General features: G+C 43.2%; 1 protein-coding gene across 1 annotated transcript; it reads left to right on the top strand.

Annotated features, from left to right (window-relative positions):
• Positions 1-505: 505 nt before the first annotated feature.
• Positions 506-22,568, top strand: LOC133103186 (signal-regulatory protein beta-1-like). Its single transcript, XM_061208513.1, is given in 6 exon segments — positions 506-594; positions 11,651-12,006; positions 17,703-17,758; positions 17,760-18,024; positions 18,612-18,941; positions 22,462-22,568. Coding segments are annotated over 6 exon segments (1,203 nt in total).
• Positions 22,569-24,937: the final 2,369 nt, after the last annotated feature.

Here is a 24,937-nt window from a genome sequence, read left to right as displayed (position 1 = left end):
GGTTCTATCCCAAAGCTGAGAGGCCCTCGCAATCCTTCTTCCTTTTTCCATGTGAGTATCTCTTGGTTATAGCAGGTGCAGAATGAGGCCACAAGCCAGCCACATCCTAGAGTCCTGGGCTTGAGACTTTGGGACACAGCCCACAACTACAGATCCTTCTTGGTTTGGGGCTTCCAAATGGGGAATCACCATGAATGGGGTGAGGGACCCAGTGGAAAGAGCAGAGACTTCAGATGGGGAGGAAGCCTTATTTCTGTTAAGATTGTCCAATCTCTCTGAAAACATAAGATAAGTAACTCCTCACCTTCTCTGCCTGATTTCTATTTCACCATCTAGAAGGAGGAACTGTTAGAATCTAGAAGCAGGTTATTGTCTAGATTTCACCCCATCATAGGTACTTCTTATATCACAGGAGGTGGGGCTTCTCTCCTCTCCACAGAGCACGGAAGTCCAGGTTCTCCCCAGCTCACACATTTGGACAGAGCAGGCCCATCAAGCCTGCATGATGCCCATCCCTACCTCCTGGTTTTACCCTCCTCTTCCTTGCCTGCTGCTGACTCTACTGCTGGGACTCACAGGTGAGCATTCCTTGGGGTAGAATCCCCTTCTCCCTGCCCCCTGGACCTCCCCCTACCATGTAAACATGGATATGACACCTAGGATAGCCACAGAAGGCCAAGGACTGGACATTATCTGAGAGCATGAAATCAGGGACCTGAGTGTTTTCTTTGTCTATCCATCACCTGCAGGTTACCAGAGGCATCAAAATAGATGTAGTTCAACCTCCAAAATAGCAACTTTCTACATAATAACTCATCTAATCCCCACAACATCCCTGTGTGATAGCTACGACTATTACCCCTGATTTACAGATGGGGAAACTGAGGCAGAGAGAGTAACTTGCATGATGTCACCTACCTAAGGCATGGAGCACGCATTCAAACCCAGGCCAACAAGCTCCTGAGTTCGTTCTTTGAACTATATTGTGCTGCTCAGCTTCTCAGTGGGGGCTAATTGCAGAAACATCAGAAAATACACAGAAGCAGTTAGAAGAATAGTCACTCATCATGCCACTCAGAGATCACCAGAGTTCAAATCCTGCTGTGTGTACTCCCAAACTTTTGTTAGTGATGTGTTTGGATGGTTCCTATGTGCCAATTTTTCTTTTTTACTGAGCTTTTAATATATGTTATAATTTCATTTAATCCTCAAAACACCTGTATACAAGCAAGCTAGGCTACACTTTTATATATGTTTGTGAATGCATGTATTCATGTGTGTGTGTGTATGAGTGGGTGTGAGGAAGTGTACACAGATACATGGGATTTTTAAAAAGTCTTTTGTATTCTCTTCAAAGCATTTTTCAGTTTAGATGAAATACACATGAATAGATGTTTAGTTTTCTGCTGTCTCAGCTGACATTCCTCCTTTCCCACTTCTCTAAATTTAGCCCTTACCCTCTCCCACTCTCTAAGGCAAACAAACTTCTCTCTTGGTGAATGAGTAGAATTTTGTGTTACTATCCTGGAGCCAGCCCCTCTTTCATGCTGGATAGGTGTGAGGAGGAAAGAAGGGCATAAAAGATATAGAGACTCCTTTTAAAAAAATTTTTATTGGAGTATAGTTGCTTTACAGTGTTGTGTTAGTTTCTGCTGTATAGCAAAGTGAATCAGTTATACATATACATATATCCAGTCTTTTTTAGATTTCCTTCCCATTTAGGTCACCACAGAACATTGAGTAGAGTTCTGTGTGCTATACAGTAGGTTCTCATTAGTTATCTATTTCATATGTAGTAGTGTATATATGTCAGTCCCAATCTTTCAGTTCATCCCACCTCCTCTTCCCCCCTTGGTAACCATAAGTTTGTTTTCTACACCTGTGACTCTGTTTCTACTTTGCAAATAAGTTCATCTGTACCACTTTTCTAGATTCCACATATAAGCAATATTATACGATATTTGTCTTTCTCTTTCTGACTTACTTCACTCTGTATGACAATCTCTAGGTCCATCCGTATCACTGCAAATGGCATTATTTCGTTCCTTTTTATGACAGTAATATTCCACTGTGTATATGTACTACACCGTCTTTATACATTCCTCTGTCGATGGACATTTAGATTGCTTCCATGGCCTGGCTATTGTAAATAGTGCTGCAATAAACATCGGGTCCAATAAAAATTTATAAGTAAATAAATAAATAATAGTAATGGCAATAACAAAATAGGAAAATGAAAAAAAAAAGGAAAAGCAGCCTAATCGGAAAATAAGCTAAAGTATATGAACAGTAATTGACAGAAAAGGAAAAAGTGAGCCTATGAAGAGATACCCCAACCCAATAATAAGTGTAAATTAAAGCAAGATCCCACTTAACACCTATTGGATTCTCAAAAATGTAGAGAGCAAATAATGCCAAGCCTAGCCACAGTGTGGGGATATAGGAAACCTGGTAGAAATTCTGGTGAGAATGGAGACTGGTTCAGTCATTCTGAAGAACTAGCTGGTAGTACCTTGTCATATCAAAAAGAACAAAGTCTCTGACTGAGCAGTTCTCCTGGAGCTATATATCCCAAGAGTATCCCAAAGATATTGTCATACAGGTGGAGACATCTTGAGAATGTTCATTGTGCCATTATTTATGGAAGCAAGCTTGTGTCCCTAACTGGGAAATTGACACTGTGGAGAACTATGCAGCAAGAGAGTAACCATGTACACAAAGCATGGATGGATCTTAAAAACAGAGCTGAACGACAAAAGCAAGAATCAGTGAGAGGTATGTAACAGTTGCATTACATAAATTAAAATACAAAGACAGTAATCACTGTACAAGAATATATACAAATAAAAAGATACACATTAAACATATATATACATACATAAGAGACATCTTGCACGGATCAATGGTGATAATGTGCTGGGAACTGAGGAGTCTGGTTTACTATTAGATTTTACATAACCTTTATATAGACTTTAAGAAACTACTAATACATATCTCAATCTCTTTCCTCCCTTGGTTCTACATTAAGTTTAGTTTAAAATTTTTATGTTATTTTTCTTTATTATTGCTCTAGAAGAAAGTATTTTGCTGTTATTTGTTTAGGTGAAATGCAGATTTGATTGGAGGTATTTGCCTTTTAGTATAAATATTTCAGAAAAATATCAGGAATGCCTATTCTGATGCTAGATATGTGTATATTAATGCTTTCTCCAGGTAAATTTCATAGGTCCTTTATTAACTGTACTCACATATGGATGGAAAAAATATATTCATCATTCATGGTTCTCTGAGCTACAAAAATAAAGATATAGAGACTCCTGCCTATAAGATCTGTATCTATAGTTATAGCTATATCTATATCATCTAATGCCAGTTGAAGCCTCCATGCCTCAGGAAATACAATGAGTAATAACTTTTCAATTTCTTGCACACTGAACATGTGCCAGACTCTGTTGGAAATGCTTACAGCTGTTATCTCATGAGATTATTACATCTAAAGTATATTCTCTTTGTTACCCTTGCCTTACAGATAAGAAAATGAAAACACTGAGAGTTTCAAAGTCACTGAGTGGTAAATGGAAGACCCATGACTTGAACTCAGGCTGTCTGGTTCTGGGGCTCACAGGTTTGACCATTGCTCTTCTCAGTATTGTGGCCTCATTTCCATCCCATGAGATTTCTGCAGCTTCTGACAGTAGGTGTGGGGAAGGGTGGGGTGTGGGGAAGAGGGTTTGTGGTTTTCTTCTCCTGGGCTCTTCTGCTTCCTGCTTGTATGCAGGTTGCTTCTGTTTTTCACCAAGTCATCTACATGGGAAACAGTTTCTGACATAATTTCCACAGAGATTACCCACTTAAAGTAGACTTCAGGATATCAGGGAGGTGTCATGCTAGGCAATTCACACATTGTACAAGTATTTATTAGATACCTACTATGTGCCAGGAACTGTTTTAGGAACTTGGGGTGCATTGGTGAGTAAGAGACAAAGTAGTTGCCCTCATGGAGCATCTATCCTAGTAGGGGTATGACAATAAACAATTGACATAACGTAATAATAAATGATATAGTATATTAGAAAGTGATAAGAGTTAAGGAAAAAATTTAAGTATAGCTAGATAAAAAATTGAGAGAATCTGTAGGGTGGGATGTATTTTAAACCCGTAGTCTTGGGTGAGCATCCCTGAGGAGGGAAAATGTGAGCAAAGATTGAAAGAAGGTTCTGGAGTGAGCCATGTGATTATCTGAGGGAAGAGCCTTCCTGACAGGGAACAGCATGTGAAAAGGCCATGAGAATAGAATCTTCCTCCCGAGACCAAGGATTTGGGCTTTTGCTCTGAGTGAACTGGTTGCCATTGCAAAGTTTTGAAGGGAGAAGTGACATGCTCTAACACGAGTTTTAACTTATTCTGGTGTTTGGTAGACAATAGACTATACAGGACATAGACAGAAGTGACTAGAGCATTGGAGGTCTTTTCATTCATGCAAACAAGAAGTGGCTTGTACCAGGATGGTAGTACCAGGGGAAGGAGGTCAGAATTTGGGTGGACACTGAAGGAGAGACAACAGGATTTCCTGATGCATAGGATTTTGGGTGGGAGATAAAGACTCCTCAGGTTTGGAACCTGAGTGTCTGGAAGAATAATGGTGGCTCAGCTGAGATATAGAGGGTGTAGGGGAAATGAGTTCAGTTTTGGACGTGTTAACTGAGATGTTTATTTCCATCCAAGGAACATGATGAGTTGATGGCTGGACATACAAGTCCAGAATCCAGGGGAAAGGCCTGGACCAGAGATGTAAATATGACAATTATAAATACACAGATTGTAGAATTTTTGCTATTCCCTGGCTCCTTTCAAACCTCTGATCCCTCTTCTCTCCTCCCTCCTCTATTCCCTCTGATTCTCCCTCCAAGAATCATTCCTTCATATTTCTTCCCATTTTTGTCTTAGCAGTTCATCTTCCCTGACCTCAATTATCTTCTCCAGACTTAAAAACCCAAACCACCTGATGTTTTTGGCACACCACTGGACCTGCCCTGTAATAGCATGCACCCTCCATAGGAGGCATGTTTGGTGACAAATCATGCTTAGTGGATAGATTTACCAGCTCAATCTCTGCAAAGATGAACTATAAATGTTCTCCTTGAGAGGTAGCTAAGAAACAGAAAAGAATACAGAATTTATTTCTGGAGCCACAACAGCCTGCTCCTCTGATTAATATCCCTGTCACCAGACCCATGCCTATTTTAAAGACACTTAAGAATGTTTTTGTATTTCTCTGTCTCCAGAAACTGCCTAGTCACTGAGGCAGTGAAATCAAACTGGAAATTCTTGGACCTGCAGTTAAATGATTGGCCCAGCAGTGACTATGTCCCTTCAACTCATAACTCATTGTCCAAATATAGTTCTTTCAAAACACAACTTTGAAGCCAGCTGTTTCCTTGCTTGCTGCCCCCATGGTTCTCTCTCCCCATTCAAGTATATGTTTCTCATATCTATCAGCCTTTGAAACCACCCATTTTATCTTTTTCCTTGAGCCATTTAGTCCAATTCAAAGGCTCTACATGGGGCGATCACCTTGTTTTAGTTTGTATTGTTTATCATGGTAAATACACAGAACATGAAATTTTCCATTTTTAAAGATAAAATTCAATGGTGTTAAGTATAATCACAATGTTATGAAACCATCACCAGTATACAGTTCCAGACTTTTTCAACATCCTAAGCAGAAACTCTGTACGCATTAAACAATAACTCCCCATTACTCCTGCCCATCAGATCCTGGTAACCTCTATTCTACTTTTTGTCTCTATGAATTTGCCTATTCTAGGTACTTCATAGAAGTGGAATCATCTATTTGTCCTTTTGTATCTGGCTTACTTCACTTAGCATAATATTTTCAAGGTTCACCCATGTTATGGGACATATCAAAATATCATTGCTTATTAGGGCTGAATAATGTTCTTTTGAACCCCTTTTGTTTATACATTCATCTGTTGATAAATTTAGGGGTTGTTCTACTATTTTTGGCTATTGTGAAAAATGCTGCTATGAACATTAATGTACAAGTGTCTGTTTGAGTCCCTGCTTTTAATATGGAGGTGGGGAGATATATACCTAGTAGTGGAATTGTTAGGTCATATGCTAAATTCTGTGTTTAACTTTCTAAGAAACCACCACTGTTTTCCACAACGGCTGCATCATTTTTATATTCCTACCAGCAAGGCACAGGGTTTCAACTTCTCCACATCTTTGCCAGTACTTATTTTCTGTTTTTTATTTTGTTTTGTTTTGTTTCATTTGTTTTGATATTAGCCATCCTAAAGGATGTGAAGGGGTATCTTATTGTGGTTTTGATTCGTATTTTTCTAATGACCAGTGATGTTGAGTATCTTTTCATGTGCTTACTTACCATTTGTATATTTTATTTGGTGAAATATCTGATCAAGACCTTTGTCCATTTTTAATTAAATTTTTTTCAATGTTTGGCAGTCTGTATGGTCATCTTGTAGGCTCTGCAATTGAAGTTCCCCCTTTCCCCTGCCATGGAGACTGAACAAGACTCTTGAGGTTAACAGCTGAATGTTTTGTGAAGCCTTGTGCCCTTTCTCAGGCCCTGTATTGGCAGAGTCCTGGAGGAAGCAGTGGGACCATCCAAGTTGAAAAAATGTTTACGGAAGGAGCCATGTACAAGGGTGTGGACAGGGCTAAGGGAACCCACAAGTGACTCTTTGGGGGAACCATTGCTACCCCAGTAGGGCAAAGCGAAGGACCTGTGTCTGGAACCAGGCAAAAGCTGCAGCTGCTGAGAGGAGGCAGTCAGGTGGTGTGGCCCAGTAGGCAAAGAGCTAGAGGAGTAAATACCCTGGCCTTCTTTCTCACCTCCCAGCAGCACCCATGCCTGCTGGCCCCTCCCACTGACTGAACCCAAGCAGAGGCCAACCAAGGGAATCTGTGAAGGGCATAGACGTTGGCCTCAGGGCACACCTTGGATGGAGCAGGGTGCAGAGTGGGTCTGTGGGTGGTGACAAGCAGAGAGCAATCAACACATTGTCCACCCAGAGATAGATCTCAGATAGATTTAAACAGCACCCTATTCTTAGGCTTCTGTCACCTCAAATATAAATGTTCTCTCTCCTTCCAGAACCTATCTTACCAGCCCAGCCTTTGGAAATTCAAAGATCTTCTGCAAACAAGGTTCTTTCCTCTCAGAATTACCCATCACCACTGTGACCTATGGTTCCTTTCATTAAACCTGAGGCACTCAGTTAGCCCAGCCACCCAACAAGGCTGTGATGCTAAATGTGTCACCCTCTCCAGGGTAAGCTTTCCTGGACCAGTTTTTTTTTTAATTGAAGTATAGTTGATGTACAATATTATGTTAGTTTCATGTGTACTACATAATGATTTGATGTTCACATACATTATGTGATGATCACCACAATAAGTCTGTCCCCATACAAAGTTATTACAATATTATTTTTTGTGTCATTTTCAACTCCTTTCAACAATGTCTTATAGGTTTCTGAGTACAACTTTTTACCTCCTTGGTTAGATTTATTCCTAGGCATCTTAATCTTTTTGATGCAATTGTAAATGGGATTGTTTTCTTGATTTCTCTTTCCGAACTTCTGTGTTCAGAAAGAGAAATCAAGAAAACTTCTGAATAACTATGTTATTAGCACAAAGAAACACAACAAATTATGTATATTAATTTTGTATCCTGCAACTTTACTGAATTCTTTGATGAATTCTAATACTCTTTTGGTGGCATCTTTGGGATTTTCTACATATAATATGATGTCATCTGCAAACTAACAGTTTTACTTCTTCCTTCCTATTTTTTTGAATTTTATTTTATTTTTTTAATACAGCAGGTTCTTATTAGTTATCTATTTTATACATATTAGTGTATATATGTCAATTCCAATCTCCCAGTTCATCCCACCACTCCCACCACCCCCACCACCCCCTGTCTTCTTTTTCTGTCTACTCTTGTGATTTGATCACTATCTTTCGTGTTATGTTTGGATTCCTTCCTCTTTGTGTGTGTGTGTGTATCTGTTATAGATTTTTGCTTTGTGGTTACCATGAGGTTCATATATAACTATATATAAATATAAATATGCACACACACATATATATATTATATATGTAATATAATAATATATAAATGTAATATAAATATATGTGTGAATAAATATATATGTAAACTATGTGAAATATATGTAATTGCTTTAAGTTGATGATCTGTTAAGTTTGAACACATTTGAACCACCCTGCATTTTTATTCCCTCCATGTCACGTTTAATGTTTTTAACATCATATTTTACATCTTTTTGTTTTGTGTATCCATTAATTACTTACTGTGGATATAGATGATTTTACAGATTTCATCTTCTAACCTTTCTGCTAGATTTATAAGTGGTTGACCTACCACCTTAGCTGTATGTTTACCTTTACCAATGAGATTTTTCCTTTTTTAACTTTCATATTTTTAGTTGTGATCTTTTCTACTTAGAGTTGTGGTCTTTTCTACTTTAACATTTCTTGCAAAGCTGGCTTAGTGGTCCTGAACTCTTTCAGCTTTTGCTTGTCAATAAAACTCTTGTTCTCTCCCTCAAAACTGAATTTAACATTGCTGGGTAGATTATTCTTGGTTGTAAGTTTTTACTTTCAGTTCCTTTGAATATTTCTATATTATGCCACTCCCTACTGGCCTGCAATGTTTCTGCTGAAAAGTTGGCTCATAGTATTGCAGGAGTCCCTTGTATTGCTTTTCTCTTGCTGCTTTTATGATCCTCTTTTTTTCTTTCCTGTGTCAGAATTCTTTTTTTTTTCTGGAACTTCTGCCTGAAGGCTGCAGGGTTGAGACGATTCCTTCATGGCCTGGTCTCAATGTCTTCTACAGTCTTCATCGAGGCTCTCTGGTGGAACTTGAACCTGAGGAGGCACTATTATGGTGACTTCTGGCTCCTTAGCCATCATCTTATTTGGTGGTGACCTTATTTGATCTCTCTGGATTTCTCTATTTCTTTGCATCTTTGGGTACCCTTCAGTCTTCATTCTAGAACTCTGGAAAAGGACTTCTCAGATTCCTGTGCAGGTGCCCCTTGGAGGGCTAGGGGGATGGGCAGAGGTGGCTTATGATGAGATGCAAAGCCACTCCACTGGCTCTGGGAAAAGGTTCTTTTTTTTTTTTTTTTTAACTTTGGGTTTATTTATTTATTTATTTATTTATTTATTTATTTATTTATGGCTGTGTTGGGTCTTCGTTTCTGTGCGAGGGCTTTCTCTAGTTGCGGCAAGTGGGGGCCACTCTTCATCACGGTGTGCGGACCTCTCATTATCGCGGCCTCTCTTGTTGCGGAGCACAGGCTCCAGACGCGCAGGCTCAGTAATTGTGGCTCACGGGCCTAGTTGCTCCGCGGCATGTGGGATCTTCCCAGACCAGGGCTCGAACCCATGTCCCCTGCATTGACAGGCAGACTCTCAACCATTGCGCCACCAGGGAAGCCCAAAGGTTCTTTTTTTATTGAAGTATAGTTGATTTACAGTGTTTCAGCAAAGTGAATCAGTTATACATATATATATGTATGTATATATATATATTCTTTTTCATTTTCTTTTCCATTATAGGTTATTATAAGATATTGAATATAGTTCCCTGTGCTATACAGCAGGTCCTTATTGTTTATCCCTTGTTGTTTTCCAAGATCCTCTTTTTATCTTTAATTTTTGATATTTTAAATATAATGTGTCTTGGTGTGAACCTCTTTGGGTTTATCTTGATTGGGACTCTGTGATTCCTAGACCTGGATGTCTGTTTCCTTCTCCATTTTAGGGAAGTTATCAGCTATTATTTCTTCAAAGAAGTTCTCTGCCTCTTTCTCTCTCTTTTCTTCTGGGACCCCTATAATGTGAATGTTAGTATGGTTGCTGTTGTTCCAGAGGTCTTTTTAAACAATCTTCACTTTTTAAAGTCCTTTTTTCTGTTCAGTTTGGGTGATTTCCACTACTGGGTCTTCCAATTTGCTGATCTGTTCCTCTGTATCATCTAGTCTACTGTTGATTCCTTCTATTTTTTACTTAATGTTTTATATTCTTCAGCTCTGTTTCTTCTCTATGTTTTCTAACAGTTTGTTAAAATTCTCACAATGTTCATCAATTCTTCTTTCAAGTATTTGAGCATCTTCATGATCATTACATTGAACTCTTTACAAGTAGATCACTTATCTACACTTTGCTTAGTTCTTCTTCTGGAGTTTTATCTTGTTCCTTCATTTGGAACGCATTCCTCTGTCTCCTCATTTTGCTTAATCCTCTGTTTTTATTTCTATGTATTAGATAGGTTAGTTAAGTTTCTCTAACTTAGAGAAGTGGCCTTGTATAGGAGAAGTCCTGTGGGGCCCAGCAGTATACTCCTTGTGACCAGAGGTTTATGGTCTAGGGGTGCCCCATATGTGGTCTGCGTGGGCCCTCCTGTTGTGGCAGAGATGACTATTGTGATCATGCAGGTAGCATGCAGGCTGGATCATTCAGGCTAGCGTGCAGCCTGGTTAGCTACCTGGCCCTGCATCATGAGGTGGCTCCTGGCATTTTGGTAGGCAGGACTTGGTCCTGGCAAGGCTGGATGCATGGCCCTGGGCATCCCAGGGCGGGTGCCAGCCCATTGGCAACAGGGCCAAGTTTTGGTGAGCCCTTCTGGTGAGAAGGGCTCAGGTCCTGTGCAGCTGGCTGAGCAGTCTGGGTTGTCCTGGGACTAGTGCCAACCCACTGGTGGGTGGGTAAGCCACTGGCAATTGTAGGCTAAAGGTAGGGCTCTAAAATGGCACTTGCCATCACCAGGGTCCTTGTAGTAGAACAAGTCCCCCCAAATGGCTGCTGCTAGTGTCTGTATCCACAAGCAGACTCCCAGTTTCCTCCTGCTCAGTAATACCAAATTTGGCCTTCTGTCCTGCAGAACTATAGGATAATACATTTCTGTTTTTTTAAGCCACTAAATTTTTGGTAATTTGTTACAGCAGCATTAGGAAACTAATATAACATGACCATGCTATGGGAAAAAAATCCCAAGGACTTGCAATGATCTTCTATTTCTTATTAAACTCCAAGTTCATTGCAAGTTGGGAGCTTGCACATCACTGTCACTCAAGGACCCAGGCTGATGGAGCCAACCCCATCATGAGCATATAGATCTTTGTGGAACAGGGAAGTTGATCCATAAAGCTTCTTGCAATTAAATCCATAACCCACAAAATATAGCCATCATTTCTGCTCACAACTCAGTGGTCTTAAAAATGCCATAGTCCCACCCAATGCAGAAGTCCAAAATGTGAAACACTCCATGAGACCAGAAAGTGGACAGCCAGAAATATTTGGTGAAGCATGACACTTGCAAAGAGGGCTCAGGTACTTAAACCTACTCTCTGCCATGTTATTTAACCTCTCTGTGCCTCAGTTTCCTCTTTTGTAATAGGTCTCATGTTACAAGTTTATTGTGAAGGTTACACGTGATACACGTGCAGTGGACTGAGTTCAAGACCTGCTCATGGTACGCTCAGTCAATGAAAGCTGTTGTTGATAAACACTTGAGAAAACCTACAGGATCACATAAGGATGAATGAATAACTGCTTTGTGTCTCCTTGCAAGAGTGGCAGGTGAGGAGAAGCTACAGTTGATTCAGCCTGAGAGGTCAGTGTCAGCTGTGGCTGGAGAGACAGCCACTCTGCACTGTACCTTAACCTTCCTCTTCCCCCATGGGGCCTATCAAGTGGTTCAGGGGAGCAGGCCAGGCCAGGAGTTAATCTACAACCACAAAGAAGGCCACTTCCCCCGAGTAACACATGTTTCAGACACCACAAGGAGAAACAACAGGGACTTTTCAATCCACATCAGTAATATCACCCCAGCAGACACTGGTGTCTACTACTGTGTCAAGTTCTGGAGATGGAGCCTTGGCGATGTGGAGTATAAGTCTGGGCCAGGCACTCAGCTCACTGTGAGTGGTGAGTATGGCGTAGACTCCTCATCCTCTGGTCTGTGACAGCATGTCAACAAGAATGCCCTCCACTCTTTGAGCCAGAATTATGAATCTGGAGTGGCAGTGGGTGCTTATATTCATGACCTGGCTGATTTTACTCCCTTCTACAGATCAGGGAAGTTGAGGCCTGGAGAGGTCATGCTATTTGCTCAAGGCCCCATGATGGGTAAAGGTAGGGCAAGTCTGCCTGGCTCCATAGCCCTTGTCTTTTCAATCGCATCTAGCTCTTTGGCTCCAGGGATGAGGAAGCTGAAAATCTGAGTGACTTGCTCTGTCACAGGCTAGACCTCACTTTCTGCCTCCAGAGACTGCTCCCCTCAATGTGGCTGAGTCTTCTCTTTATTCAGCACTTAATGAGCACCTACTGTGTACCAGGCCCTGCTCTGGATGCTGTAGAATTACCAGTTAACAAAGCAAACAAGGGCTCTTCTCACATGAAGCTTATATTCTCTTTCCTTCCAATGAGGAGAAATCTATCCTAGACGGGGGTATAAGGCATTGTAAGTGTGGGGGGGATTATTTTTCTTTATTTTTCTTAATTTGTCTTTAGAAACATCACACTGAGAAAAGAAATTCCTTAAAGACACAGGCTTATTATTTAGTCTGAAAGCCCTGGTTGGTGGAGATGCCCAGAGGTTGGGTGTTTGCTGGGGGTCTTGCCAGAAAATCCTCATGTGATTCAAGGACCAACTCAGTTACTGAAGACTCTAAGCAGAGCTGGGTCATCTCAGAACGTCCGCCCCCCCAGAGAGTGGTTCCCCATTTGGGTGACATATTGTTCAACCCGTTGAGGCAAAAAGGGTTCTTAGTTAGGGTTTTCTGCCAGAGGCCCAGGATCCTGAATCCTAAAATGTCAGCACACGATAAAGCTTAGACCCACCCAGCCCATTCTCCAAGTACAGATGGGGGGCCTGCAGCCAATAGGTGTCAGGGGCCTTGTTCATTGTCACATGGCCAGTGAGTGAGGGGATCATTCAGAACCCAATCTGATTCCAGGAAGGCTCCTTCTTGTCCTGGTTTTGGATACTCTTTCCATGGAAGAGCCTGGTGCATAGTAGGTGTTGAATAGGAACTTTTTACACCGAACCATTGAACAAGGAGTCAGCACCTTCCCTTTTTTTTCTTGGTTTTCCAAAAGTTCAGAATGGTCATCTCATTCAGTCCCTAAGGCCTCAGATGATTGGAAACCTTTCCCAACCTTTAGCCACATCATCCCAAATCAAGCATTCATGTCAGCGCCTTAGGAGCTGTTTTTTGTTTCAACAGCTACATACACTCCAGTGTATGGTGATAGCATCTTTCATTTTACACTCTTTCGTTTATGGATAATAAGTTGTTCCCAAGTTTAGGTCATTAAAACAGCAATGCAGTGGATAAAAATGTCCAGGCATCACTCTAATCAAGTGGGAGATGCCCACTGAAAGTGGCATTGCTCGGTCAAGAGGTATGTGTATTTTAATTTGTGAAGATATTGCCAAATTTCCCTCATAGATGTGGTAGCAATCGAGTCTCCACACAACCCCTAGACATAGGAAGGGCAGATGGCTTTATCCTGATTTTGTAGCTATTACTAAATTTCCCAGATGTTTTGTCCCTTGCCCAGCCAATCACAGGTAGTAAGTGGCTCCACCACCACTCAGATCTGCTGCCTCCCAGGAGGCTGCTCACCCTCTTCTCCAAGCCACCTGCCCAGATGATTCCCTAGATGAGAAAGGAGGGAGGGGAGGGAACCAGAGAGCAGCAGCCTGTCAGATGCTGAATCTTCCTCATGGCCTTTACCCTTACAATCAGTGCTCTGAGGGAGGGGGCGTCTATTGTCCTTTTACCCTAACTGAAGCTCAGGGAGGGGACCTGGCTGGTGAGCAGGTAGGGGAACCAAGACTGAACCCCAAGCAGCCTGACTCACAGCTCTGCTCTCTGCACCCCCAGCTGCGCCTGTCACACTATGGAGAAAACTCCACCCTCTCCTTTTAAAATCTTGTATTGTTCTCTTCTTCAGCAATAAGCATTTTTAAAAAGTCTCATGTGGGAAGCATGGTTAGCTTTACAACCCAGATCAGACAGATACTGCAGTGTCTCATGATGTGCTGAAATATTCCTGAAAGACAGGGCTCAGCACACTTAAAAGCATCAGGAGTTTTTTCTCCCCATTGTTGTGATGTTGATCCTTCACTGGGGGGCGGGGGGCAGCTCTGGGAAGGGTAGAATGGACAGAGCTGAGAGGGACTACTGCAATCCCAGCAGCACCATGCATGCCCATTCCTGGCTTTGCAGACTGAGGATGAGGAGGGGGAGGTGTTCCCTGGAGGGTGCTTGGGGCCCCGCATGAGCAAGAGTTCATATTCTAGATTCAGGTGTCAGGAGCCCATGTCTTCCCTTGATGCTACAGGGTCCCCAGGCCTGGGCACTCGAAGGCCACTCTGCCCTGTAGTTGCTTGAAGTCGAGACTCTCAGAGGGAAAAGGGGAGGGTGGTGGTCAGTGTGGGGGCTTGTGAAGGTGGGGTTCTTGCTCTGTTGATGGACATGAAAGCTTGAAGCAACAGGACATACTGGGACACAGTGGTGGGGTGGGGGTGAGGAGACAGTCCCTTCATTTCTCTCAGCCTCAGTTTTTCTCATCTGTAAAATGGTGATCATCATGTTCTCCTTTCAGGAGAGTTGGAAGGATTTGAGGTGCTCTGTCTAAATCACCAGCAGAGTAGAGACCCCCCAATCGAGGTGTTATTTCAAGGCTGTGACTCAGTTCCTTTTTCTGGGCCTTATTTCCTCATGGGTAGAAAGTAAATATTCACACCAACCTTTGCAGGATGTCCTGAGGGTACAGTGAGCCTGGTGACAGAGCAATGGTGTTGGCTTCCCAGGCTATGTGGTCTTGGGCAAGTCTCAGTGCCTTGTGTCCTTAGTTTCCCCATCTATGAAAAGGTTGTAATCACGCTACCTTTCAGAGGTCTGTGATGACTGGAGAGGATCTAGGAAGCCCTGCGTGGGGTGGGCTGGGTGTCACTGAGCTCAGTGCACAGTGGTTGAGAGCCTGGGCCGAGCCCCCTGCCTGGGCCCCCATCCCAGCTCTGCCTCATCCTGGCTCTGGGACCTCTGACGAGTCCCTCCCCACATTGGGGCTCGGGGTCCTCGTCCATCAGTGACAGTACCGCCCTCACAGAGCCGCTGCAGGGACTGAATGTGGGATGCATGGCAAGAGCTTAGAGTAGAACCTGGCACATGGTATGTGTTCCACCAACGTGAGCTCTGATGTGCCAGAGCCAAAGGACCTCAGATGGGTCACTTTCCCTCCAGGACTAAGTACAACTGGGGTTGGGGTGGGGCTGGGTGCCTTTCAACCTCAGCTGCTCATTGGAATCACCTGGGAAATGTTGACAAGGCCCTATCTCCACCCTAGAAATTCTGATTTAATTGCACAGACGTGGGCCTGAGTGTTTTAACTCCTGCAGAGGGTGCTGATACCCAGCCAGGGCAGAGGAGCCCTGAGCTATGTGTTCCCTGAGGTCACAGAGGGAAAGCTGTGGTTTTTCCCTGGCAAAGGTGACTCTTCCTTGGTGCTGAGGCTATGAGAACAGCTCTTTAAGGTGTGGGTGCTTCACAATAGGCTATGAAGGTGACAGGTCATAGTAGCCCAAGAAAACAAACCCGAGTGGAGTGGCAGGGACACCTCCCCAGTGCGCTCACCTGGGCTGAGAGTGGCTCCCTGCCCACTCACACCACCCTGTTCAGACTGGAGCTTCATCACTGGGGAAACTTTCCCATCTTTACACACGTGTGTGTGTAAACGGGCACTGGAATCCCCGCAAACACTCCCTGTTCAGCCCGGAGCCCTCCTTCCTCAACACACCACAGTGACACTGACAAAATCTGTCCTCCTGCCTTTCAAAATGCTTCCAGCTTCTCTAAAGAGCTGATCTGCAGGAAAACGCTTGTGATCTCACATGTTTTGTAAGTCAATTTCCCAAACTTCTTTGCTGAGGGAATTATTTTTAAAAAGAGGGAGAGATTCATAATTTGGTGTTTCTACTACTTTTTTCATGTGGATTTTTGCATGGCAACTGCATGGAGCAGGATTTGAGACTCTTCTTGGTGCTTCCGTTGTGCTTTTGTTTTGCCTTCTTACTGCTTAAAAAAAACTTATAGGTAATTTCAGAACTAAGAATGACCACATCTTATGATGACAATCATGGGTGTTATTGATTAAGCACCTACTATATGCCAGGCTCTGTGTTTTACATACATCCTCACTCATCTTACCAGGGTGGTGCTTTTATCACTTTGTATGGAAACAGACATTGAGGCTCAAGGATAAAGAACAGAGACACCAAAATCAATCAGTCCTGTATACAGTGAGATGTGCTCTGACCTTTCCTCGCTGGCTGTCCTTAGCCAGCTGCATCCTCCCTGAGCCTCATCCCATGAATGGGGCCACACCCTGCCCTCCCTCTCAGAGCTGGTGGGGGCATTAAAGAACTAAGTAAGGGTCATGAAGAGATGAGCCCATCCTTAGGCTCTGAAGAAACTCTCAGTAATTGGTAACTGATCACGACATCTCGTCCCTTTAGTTATGTCCAGGATGCTGATTTTGTGACTGGACATATTCAGGTAACACTTCCTTGCTACGTCCTCAAAATGTCTGATGAGTTTTAGGAAAAAGGTTAAATATTTACAAATGCAGATATTGGTACTATTTGCTGTTTGCCAACTTTTACAGGAGGTGTTGAGTAATAATAAACAATTTGAAGACACCCTACAGGATCTTTCTACAGGGAGAAACCGCTCTCACTTTTGACTTGCTGATTTGTGTGCTTCTGGGTGCTTTGTAGGCCTGTGTCTGTGTCTCTTCTGATTTAATAACAATTAAGAAATTAACCACCTTTTTTTCCCTCAACATTCAGTGATCCTTCTTTTCAACCCCAAAACTTGACCCAAGAGAAGAACCCGGATTCAGAAAAACATCCCTTGCTCCCTTCCTTGGAAATTCAGGATTGGCACATTAGTCCTACTGGAATGTTTGTATAAAGAATGAAAATCTATGGAGTAAATTTATAAATACCTGAAGGGACAACTCTGGATATAAATACAGTCTGGGTTAAAGAGAGACCTGCATTTAATTTTGTGAAGTATGTGTTTTACCCAAAGCAAAAATGCTTCCACTGCCTGATTTAACCTTCACTGCAACCCTGGGAAGGATAATGCCTGCTGTCCCCTTTCATGGGGACAGCTGGGAAACCTCTCATCCACTGGCCAGCCTAGTTTAGCTTCCATGGTGGTCCCGCTACACCCTTGCTTCCCCTGCATTTACTTCTGTAAACAATCCTCTGAAGGTAGCTAAATTTTCCAGGGGAGGCTAGCTAGGAATAGTTAATAGGACAGCAAGACTGATCAGTACCATTGTTCCTGTGCCTAGATTGGTGGGAAATCACCTGGAAAGAAGGTGAACTTTGAACTCAGGCCTGGAATTCCATGTCAGCCCTGCCCCTGACTCAGAGTCACGTCTGAGAACCTGTGTGTCTCCTCTGTCAGATGATGATGACACTGCCCTCCCAGAGCTATTTGAAGAATTTAAAAATAATATATATGCAAGGGGTTAACATTTTCACAAGCTTTTCATTATGATGATAATCACAATGATGTTGTTTATAAATGTTCCTCTTGTAGCCAAGCCCCCTCCTCCCGTGGCATCAGGCCCCGTGGTGAGGGTCACACCTGAGCAGAACAGTGAGCGTCACCTGCAAGTCCCACGGCTTCTCCTCCAGAAACATCTCCCTGAAATGGTTCAAAAATAGCAACGAGCTCTCAGCCTCCCAGACCAACGTAGACCCAGAGGGAGGCAACATTTCTTATAGCATCTCCAGCACAACCAAGGTGCTGCTGGCCCCGGAGGATGTTTGCTCCCATGTCATCTGCGAGGTGGCCCACGTCACCCTGCAAGGGGGCCCTCCTCTCCGTGGGACTGCCAACTTATCTGAGACCATCCAAGGTAGGTGCCCCTCACACCAGCCCAAGCCCGCACCTACCCTCAAGGCCCCAGCCTGTTCCTCCTCCCTGCTTTTTGCTCCAGGCCTTGAATTGCCTGGAATCTACTTCCTGACAGTCCTGCTCCATCACCAGGCTCCTAGATGAGCTGGTCACTAACTACTGTTTTAATGGCAGCTGCCAGGTGGACACCCATCATGTGCCAAGCACTGTGCTAAGTAGTTTCCTTTACTTTATCAATAGCTTCTCCAACTACTGAGCACCTACTATAAACCAGGCCCCTATGTGCTTGGTGATTTCATATATTTTGCTGCAGTTATTATATTCCAACTGCATGCCAGGGGCTGAGCTTGCTGATTGGACACATTGCAACCTTAATAGGAGCTACCAGTCCTTGAGCACCTACTGTGTGCTCTGTACTGTGCTTAGTGATTTCATTCATATGCAAAGAGACCCTCAGTGTTTGAACACCTGCTGCCTGCCTGGCTCTGTCTTAGGTGACTCCCTTGCTGTGCTGGAAGCTGTTATCCCGCCCCTCCCTTGTGACCTGTCTGTTCCATAAGGTCAGAGCTTCTGCCTATGCTGTTTCAGTTCCACCCACCTTGGAGGTTACCCAACACCCCATGGCAGGGAACCAGGTGAACGTCACCTGCCAGGTGAACAAGTTCTACCCCCAGGGCCTACAGCTGACCTGGTTGGAGAATGGAAATGTGTCCCGAATAGACATGACCTCAACCCTCATAGAGAACAAGGACGGGACCTTTAACTGGACAAGCTGGCTCCTGGTGAACTCATCTGCCCACAGGGAGGCTGTGCTGCTCACCTGCCAGGTGGAGCATGACGGACAGCCAGCGGTCACCAAAAACCATACCCTGGAGGCCTCTGCTCACCATAAGGACCAGGACACATGTAGAACACCTGGTGAAGCCTCCAGTCCAATGACACGGCTTTCAAATGTTATCCTTTTTAAATGTTAAGAGTAGTAATTCATGTTTATAATAGAATAATCTAGAAGTCTATAAATACAAAGTAAAATTTTGAAGCTCACCTGCCCCAAATCCCATACTCCAAGAGTCACCACTCATAAGAGTTTGGTACCTTCTTTTTAGATATTTTGACATAAATATAGTTAAAGAAAGAAAGGAAGGAAGGAGAGAGATCATCCTGTTCATAGGGTCCTGCCTCTTGCTTTCTTCAACTAATAGTAATTACGTCCAGCATTCCCTGTCCACCCACCTCCCTCCTCCTTGCTCTTTCTAACCTCTTCCTTGTCTCTCTTCAATCCTAGACTTTTTCATCTATATAAGTAACAACACCCCAGTAGATGTCTGCACTTACTACTATGTGAAATTCTGTAAGGGGAACCCTGAGAATGTGAGGTTTGAGTTTGGAGCAGGCACCCAGGTGACCATGAGTGGTCAATGCACAGGACTCCTTTGTCCTCTGATTTGTGACAGTGGACCAGCAATGATCACAATCGCTCACTGCACATTTACTAAATGCAGATCTCAGTTCAGTTATGATCTCCTTTCCTGCTTCAACCACCCAGGGGGTTTGGAGTTTACAGAAGGGACATAGGGAGCAATGGTGGGGGTGTGTTGAAGATTTGTTGCCTTTAGTCCAGGTGATTGGGCTAACCTGTCAAGGCAAATCTGAGTCACTGAAGACAGGGACCACCAGCCTGTACAACAGATATATGCTAATTACAGACACATTCTGCTTCAACTGGGCATTGTCCCAAGGACATGTAGAGTCCCCCTTTCTATAAATGAAACATGTCTTGTAGGCTCTCATGTAACATCAGGAGAGAGTCGAGTCAGGTTTCCAGAAGTCTTTACTCCAGAAGACCTTTAAAAGTCCCACATTCCTTCCAACATGCCCTATGGTGTTGTCCTCATCTGCGAGTTATTGCTGGGTCACTGAGTGTCCATGTCCCTGCCTGCTGGAAGAATAAAGAGAGGAAGGGGAAGACAAACAGCTTTCTTTAAACAGTAGATATAGAGAAATTGCACAGTTGTGTCCACTAATAACTTAGTCATCTATGCACACCCAGTTGTGTGGTCATATGATTAAGGACATTGATTTTTCTACAATACCAATACCATTACACACTTAATACAATGAACATTGATTCCCTAATATCATTTAAAGTGACGTATAAATTCAAATTTTCCAAAATTTCTTTTATCACTGTTATTTTGTGCACCAAAATTGTTTTTAGTTCATCTGTAAAATGTTTGGTAGAATTTTCCTGTGACACCATTTGGGTGTTGAGAATCTTTTTTGTACAAAGAGAATTTGAAGCATTTAGGGTTATTCAAACTATGCATTTCATGTTGTGTGAGCTGTGGTAGGTTGTGCTTTTTGAGGTGTTTTTTCCATTGTCTCTAAGTTGTCAAATTTCTGCCTGTACAGTTTTCATAATATTCCCTTAATATCCTTTTGATGTCTGCAGCATCTGTAGTGATGTCCTCTGTTTCATTCCTGTTATGGGAAATGTGTCATTCCTCCTTTTTTCTTTGTTAGTTGTACCAGAAGTTTTTCAACTTTATTGGTCTTTTAAAAGAAACTGCTCTTTGTTTCAGTTATTTTTCTATTGTTTTTCTTTTTCCAACTTCATTGATTTTTCTTCCTTTCTTTATTATTTCCTCCCTTCTGCTTGCTTTATGTTTATATTGCTCCTCCTTTTCTTGCTTCTTGAGGCAGGAACTTAGATTATTGATTTGGACTTTTTCATTTTTCTAATGCCACACCTGGGTCTCTTCCTGCCGCAGGGGAGTTAGGAGAGTGGATCTGGGGGCCTGGGCCCTGTGTTCTTCCTCCAGTTCTTAGCCATTCTGCTTCCTCTTTCACCTTAGAGTCTTCCTATGCTTACCCCTTGTGTTATTTCTAGGGTTCAAGTTGTACTAACAGGGAGGGTAGGAGAGATGAGCCCACACCATCTTGTCTGGAGCAACTTGAACTTGCTTTGTAATATTCCATCTCCTGCTGGGGCTCAGACCAGGGCTGGTACTTCTGGATCCTACTTGTGCCTGACCCAGCATGCTTGCTAGTATAGTAAGGCTGGAAATATTTTTGGGGGGCATCTAGGTTGGCAGGCTGGAGCAAAGTGTAAGATGCCTATGTGACACTGCTGCCTGGGACCTACAGCCTACCCCAGGCATCTGAGAGCTCCGGCCATGGCAGTCCTGGGTCCAGTGAGTCTGGCGGGAGGATGCACATCTTATTGTTTGTTTTATTGGTATTGGGTTGTTTTACAATATTCCTGTCTTAATCGACCTGTCTTCTCTCGGTACAGCATAGTCCAATATGTTAATGGTGTTTTTGGTTGGTTGGTTGATTTTGATAGTGGGAGAAAGGTTCTGAGTCCTCTAATTCTTTGGTTTTCTTTTTTCTTTCGGGAACCTAAATCCCTTCCCCATACTTTTTTCTTTTTCCCTTCACCAATCAATTGCCAAACAGCATTTCTTCCTTCTTTTTGCCTTTTCTAGCCAGATATTATGAATTTTAAATAGTGGCGGTCCATTTATTCACATCTATCCTCCTTGAATTATGTCCCTGTTGCCCCTGGAAGTATTGATAATTACCACATTCGGTGATCTAATACAAGACAAATGCAGTATCGTACTGTTCTAGAGGTCAGAAGTCTACAATGGGTGGCCGGCTGTGTTCCTTCTGAAGGCTCTAGAGAAGAATCCATTTCTTTGCCTTTTCCAGCTCCCAGAGGTGCCCACACTCCTTGGCAAAGGGCCTCACATCAGTCTGACCTCTGCTTCTGACATCACATCTCCTTCTCTGACTCTCCTACCTCCATCTATTACTTATAAGAATCTTTGTGGTTACATGGGCTCCACTCGGGAGATGCAAAATAATATGCTCCTTTCAAGATCCTTAACTTAGTCACTGCTGCTCATTCTTTTTGATATATAAGATAACTTACGCACAGATTCTGGGGATCCTGTGCCAACTCTTTTAAATCAGGCATACTTTGAAACCCCTTCTTACTGTCTGTGCTCTGCTCTACAGGAGACTTTTCCAATATTCTCAAATTTAGGGTGGATTTAATATTGTTAGGTTCCTTTGCTAGCTGCCCTTGTCTGTATCTCCTGTACCTTTCCTGGTGGCTGGGTGAGGGTGGGATGACAGCCTAGTGAGAGCTTGTGCACTAGAATTTGATGATTTTTCTCTTGTCTCACAGTTATTTTCAGTTCTGGATTTCCTCTTCAAGTAATAGGACCCTGGCAGCCTGAGAGGGGAGTGGATGAGAATGAGGGACGTCTATACCCTGATTTCTGCTTGAACTTGAACTCAGAACAGGATGCAGGTTCAAAGCCTCAGAGTGCTGATGGGCCCAGGTGGCTTCAGATGGAGTAAGTGGAGGCCCCTGGGAGTGGCTCCTGTGTGGTCCCTCTAATCGCTCCTCTTGTCCCCTGATTTCCAGGCCCAGAGCTGTCTTCTCCTCTCCTGGTAGTTCTCCTCCTAGGCCCCAAGGTGCTGCTGGTGGTCAGTGCCTCTGTCATCTTTGTCCACAGGAAGCATTGGGCCTGACTGTAAGTTGGGGTAAGAGGGAGGGCAGGACAAGATCTGTTCTAGATGAAATAAGGTCAGTAGTGGGGGGCAGCCAACAGGTCACACAGGGTCAGGGCCCACATGGAGTTAAGAGAAGGTGGGACACCTCCATCAATACCCTCCTGTTTCCCTCTTAGAGGTGCCCAACTCCAAGGAGGTGTGTGTGGTCCTAGAGGAGGGGGGCTGGATCAGGGGTTTCCAAAGGGTGTCTCCTAGCTGTTCTGTGGGCAGAGGGTGCTGAATGAGGGGCAGCAGAGTGGGTGGTCTTCCTAGAGACAATTTTTTGATCATAAAGGAATCCTCATTTTAGAATAAAGTTGAGAAGTCAGAGTGGCAGGGCTGGGGAAGAGGCATCAGGACCTGGGGAGGAGGCTGAGGGGGCAGAGTCCTATCTCAGGGGCTGCCCATCCTCTCAGGACAGGTATCCCAGGAGGAGAACACCTGGGCATGTGGGAGACATGCAGGGAATGTTTCCTGAGTGATGAGCAGGTAATTAAATATGAACTTGTTTCCCACAGCTCCTTCCTTCCTCCCTGCTGGTGCCACCCTCAGTGTCTGCTGCCTCCTTCCCTCCCTGAGGGGCCCAGCCTAAAAGAAGGACCCAGCTGGGAGCTTCCACAACTCTGCTCCAAACGTCTCCCCTCCATAGAGATCCGCCCACGTGTTCTTGAAGCCCCCAGACCTGGGTCTTCATACAGGGTCCTGAGCAGGGATCATGGGAAGTAGCTTTGGGGACTGACTCACAACATCTCCCTGGAATGTGAGAAATAAGTCAGATCAACACAGATCAGATGATCTCTCACCCATCGCCTTGGACTTGGCCATGAACTACACACTCATATCCTTTCTTTGAGGAGTTATTCTGTCTTTTGGGTTCCTGTCTTCACTCAGCTCCCCACCCTTTGAGATTCTCTTTTACCTCTTGAGTACACATGATCTCCCTTCCTGGTTTTAAGGAAAAAATGTATTCTCCTTCCTCTTTGCCCAAATGTCCTACCCTTCCAACTCAGAATGTAGTGTTCTCTCCTCTCTCTGTGATAGGAACAGTAGTTCTTCTGACATCTTACATCCTTCCCAACCCTGTTGCTCATGATACACATGCTGTCATTCCAGAAGCTTTGCATCATCCTTGATTTCTCCTTCTTTTATATCCCATATTCAATTTTACCTTCAAAATGCTTATGTACAGAGGTGAGATGGTAAATGTTTAACAGTCCACTCTCCAAAAGAGAAAAAAGAAAGTTTGGTAGTAAGTAAGTTTGGCAAGTTTGGTAGTACTTGCCAATTTCTTGGTGTAAAGAGTCCCAAGATGGCCAGTTTCAAGCTACCAACATTTCAATAACCAGCCTGCAAAATTCTTGAAAACATAACAGTGGGCTCTCATGAGCCAGTTCAAGCTCCCTCCAACACATCACTGAGTTGTATCCATAATCTGCACATTCTCACTCCCACCACTGCTCCCGGATTCCAGACACCATCATCTCTTGCTGCACCATTGCCATAGTCTCTATCTGGCTTTCCTGTTTCAGCCTCAGTGATTCCTTGGGAATGTAAGTCAAATCCTATCACTCCTCTGCTTCCTCCCCCAACGTGTCTGCAGGGCTCTCTCTCTCCCTTCTTTCCAGCCTCTGCTCAAATGTCACTTTATCAAAGGCACCTTCCATAAACCATCCTGTATAAAATATCAATACCTGTCTCTCATCTGGCATTCCAATTCTTAATCTGATTAATTTGTCTCCTGAGCACTTACTACTATCTGATATACTAAATGTAAGCAGTTCTCACTTTGCATGGTGGAGCAGGACCTTAAAATAACTTGGAAACAAACTTTGAAAAATGACCTTAATAATCAATGGGATAATAACTGTTATGTGACCTTCAAAAATGTTTTTAAACATTAGAGACTCTCTTACTGTCAGTTATAAATATAGAGGGAAATGAAAAAATAGTAAAATTAATATTTATTTAGTATACTGTAACTTTACACCTTAGAAACATTGAGAATTAAAGAGTTTTATTTCTTTGCAGAACTTATCAAGAGCAGTTTGAACAGTGTTTGCCTTCTTCTCCTTGTATAATTTACAAAAGAGCCAGCATCTTTTCTATGCCTTGGTGAATTATATTACTCCTTTCTAAGTTTGAGCACGATTCCAACATTTTACCCCTTGTACTCTCAATGTTGTGAAATCTTTACAAACTTCATTTAATTTGAAGTATTTGCTGTTGTCACTTCCTCTGGGACATTTTCAAGCTTTTCGTTACCACCACTTTCCTCATTTATGTGGTCAGTTTACCTTCATTAAGTTCCTCTTGGCTATATATCTAGAATTTTTGTATCAGTATCAGTG

This window comes from Eubalaena glacialis, chromosome 13, assembly GCF_028564815.1.
Source record: "Eubalaena glacialis isolate mEubGla1 chromosome 13, mEubGla1.1.hap2.+ XY, whole genome shotgun sequence".
Taxonomy (NCBI): Eukaryota; Metazoa; Chordata; class Mammalia; order Artiodactyla; family Balaenidae; genus Eubalaena; species Eubalaena glacialis.
Note: the sequence above shows the minus strand (reverse complement) of the source record. Positions and strands in the feature narration are given on the sequence as shown.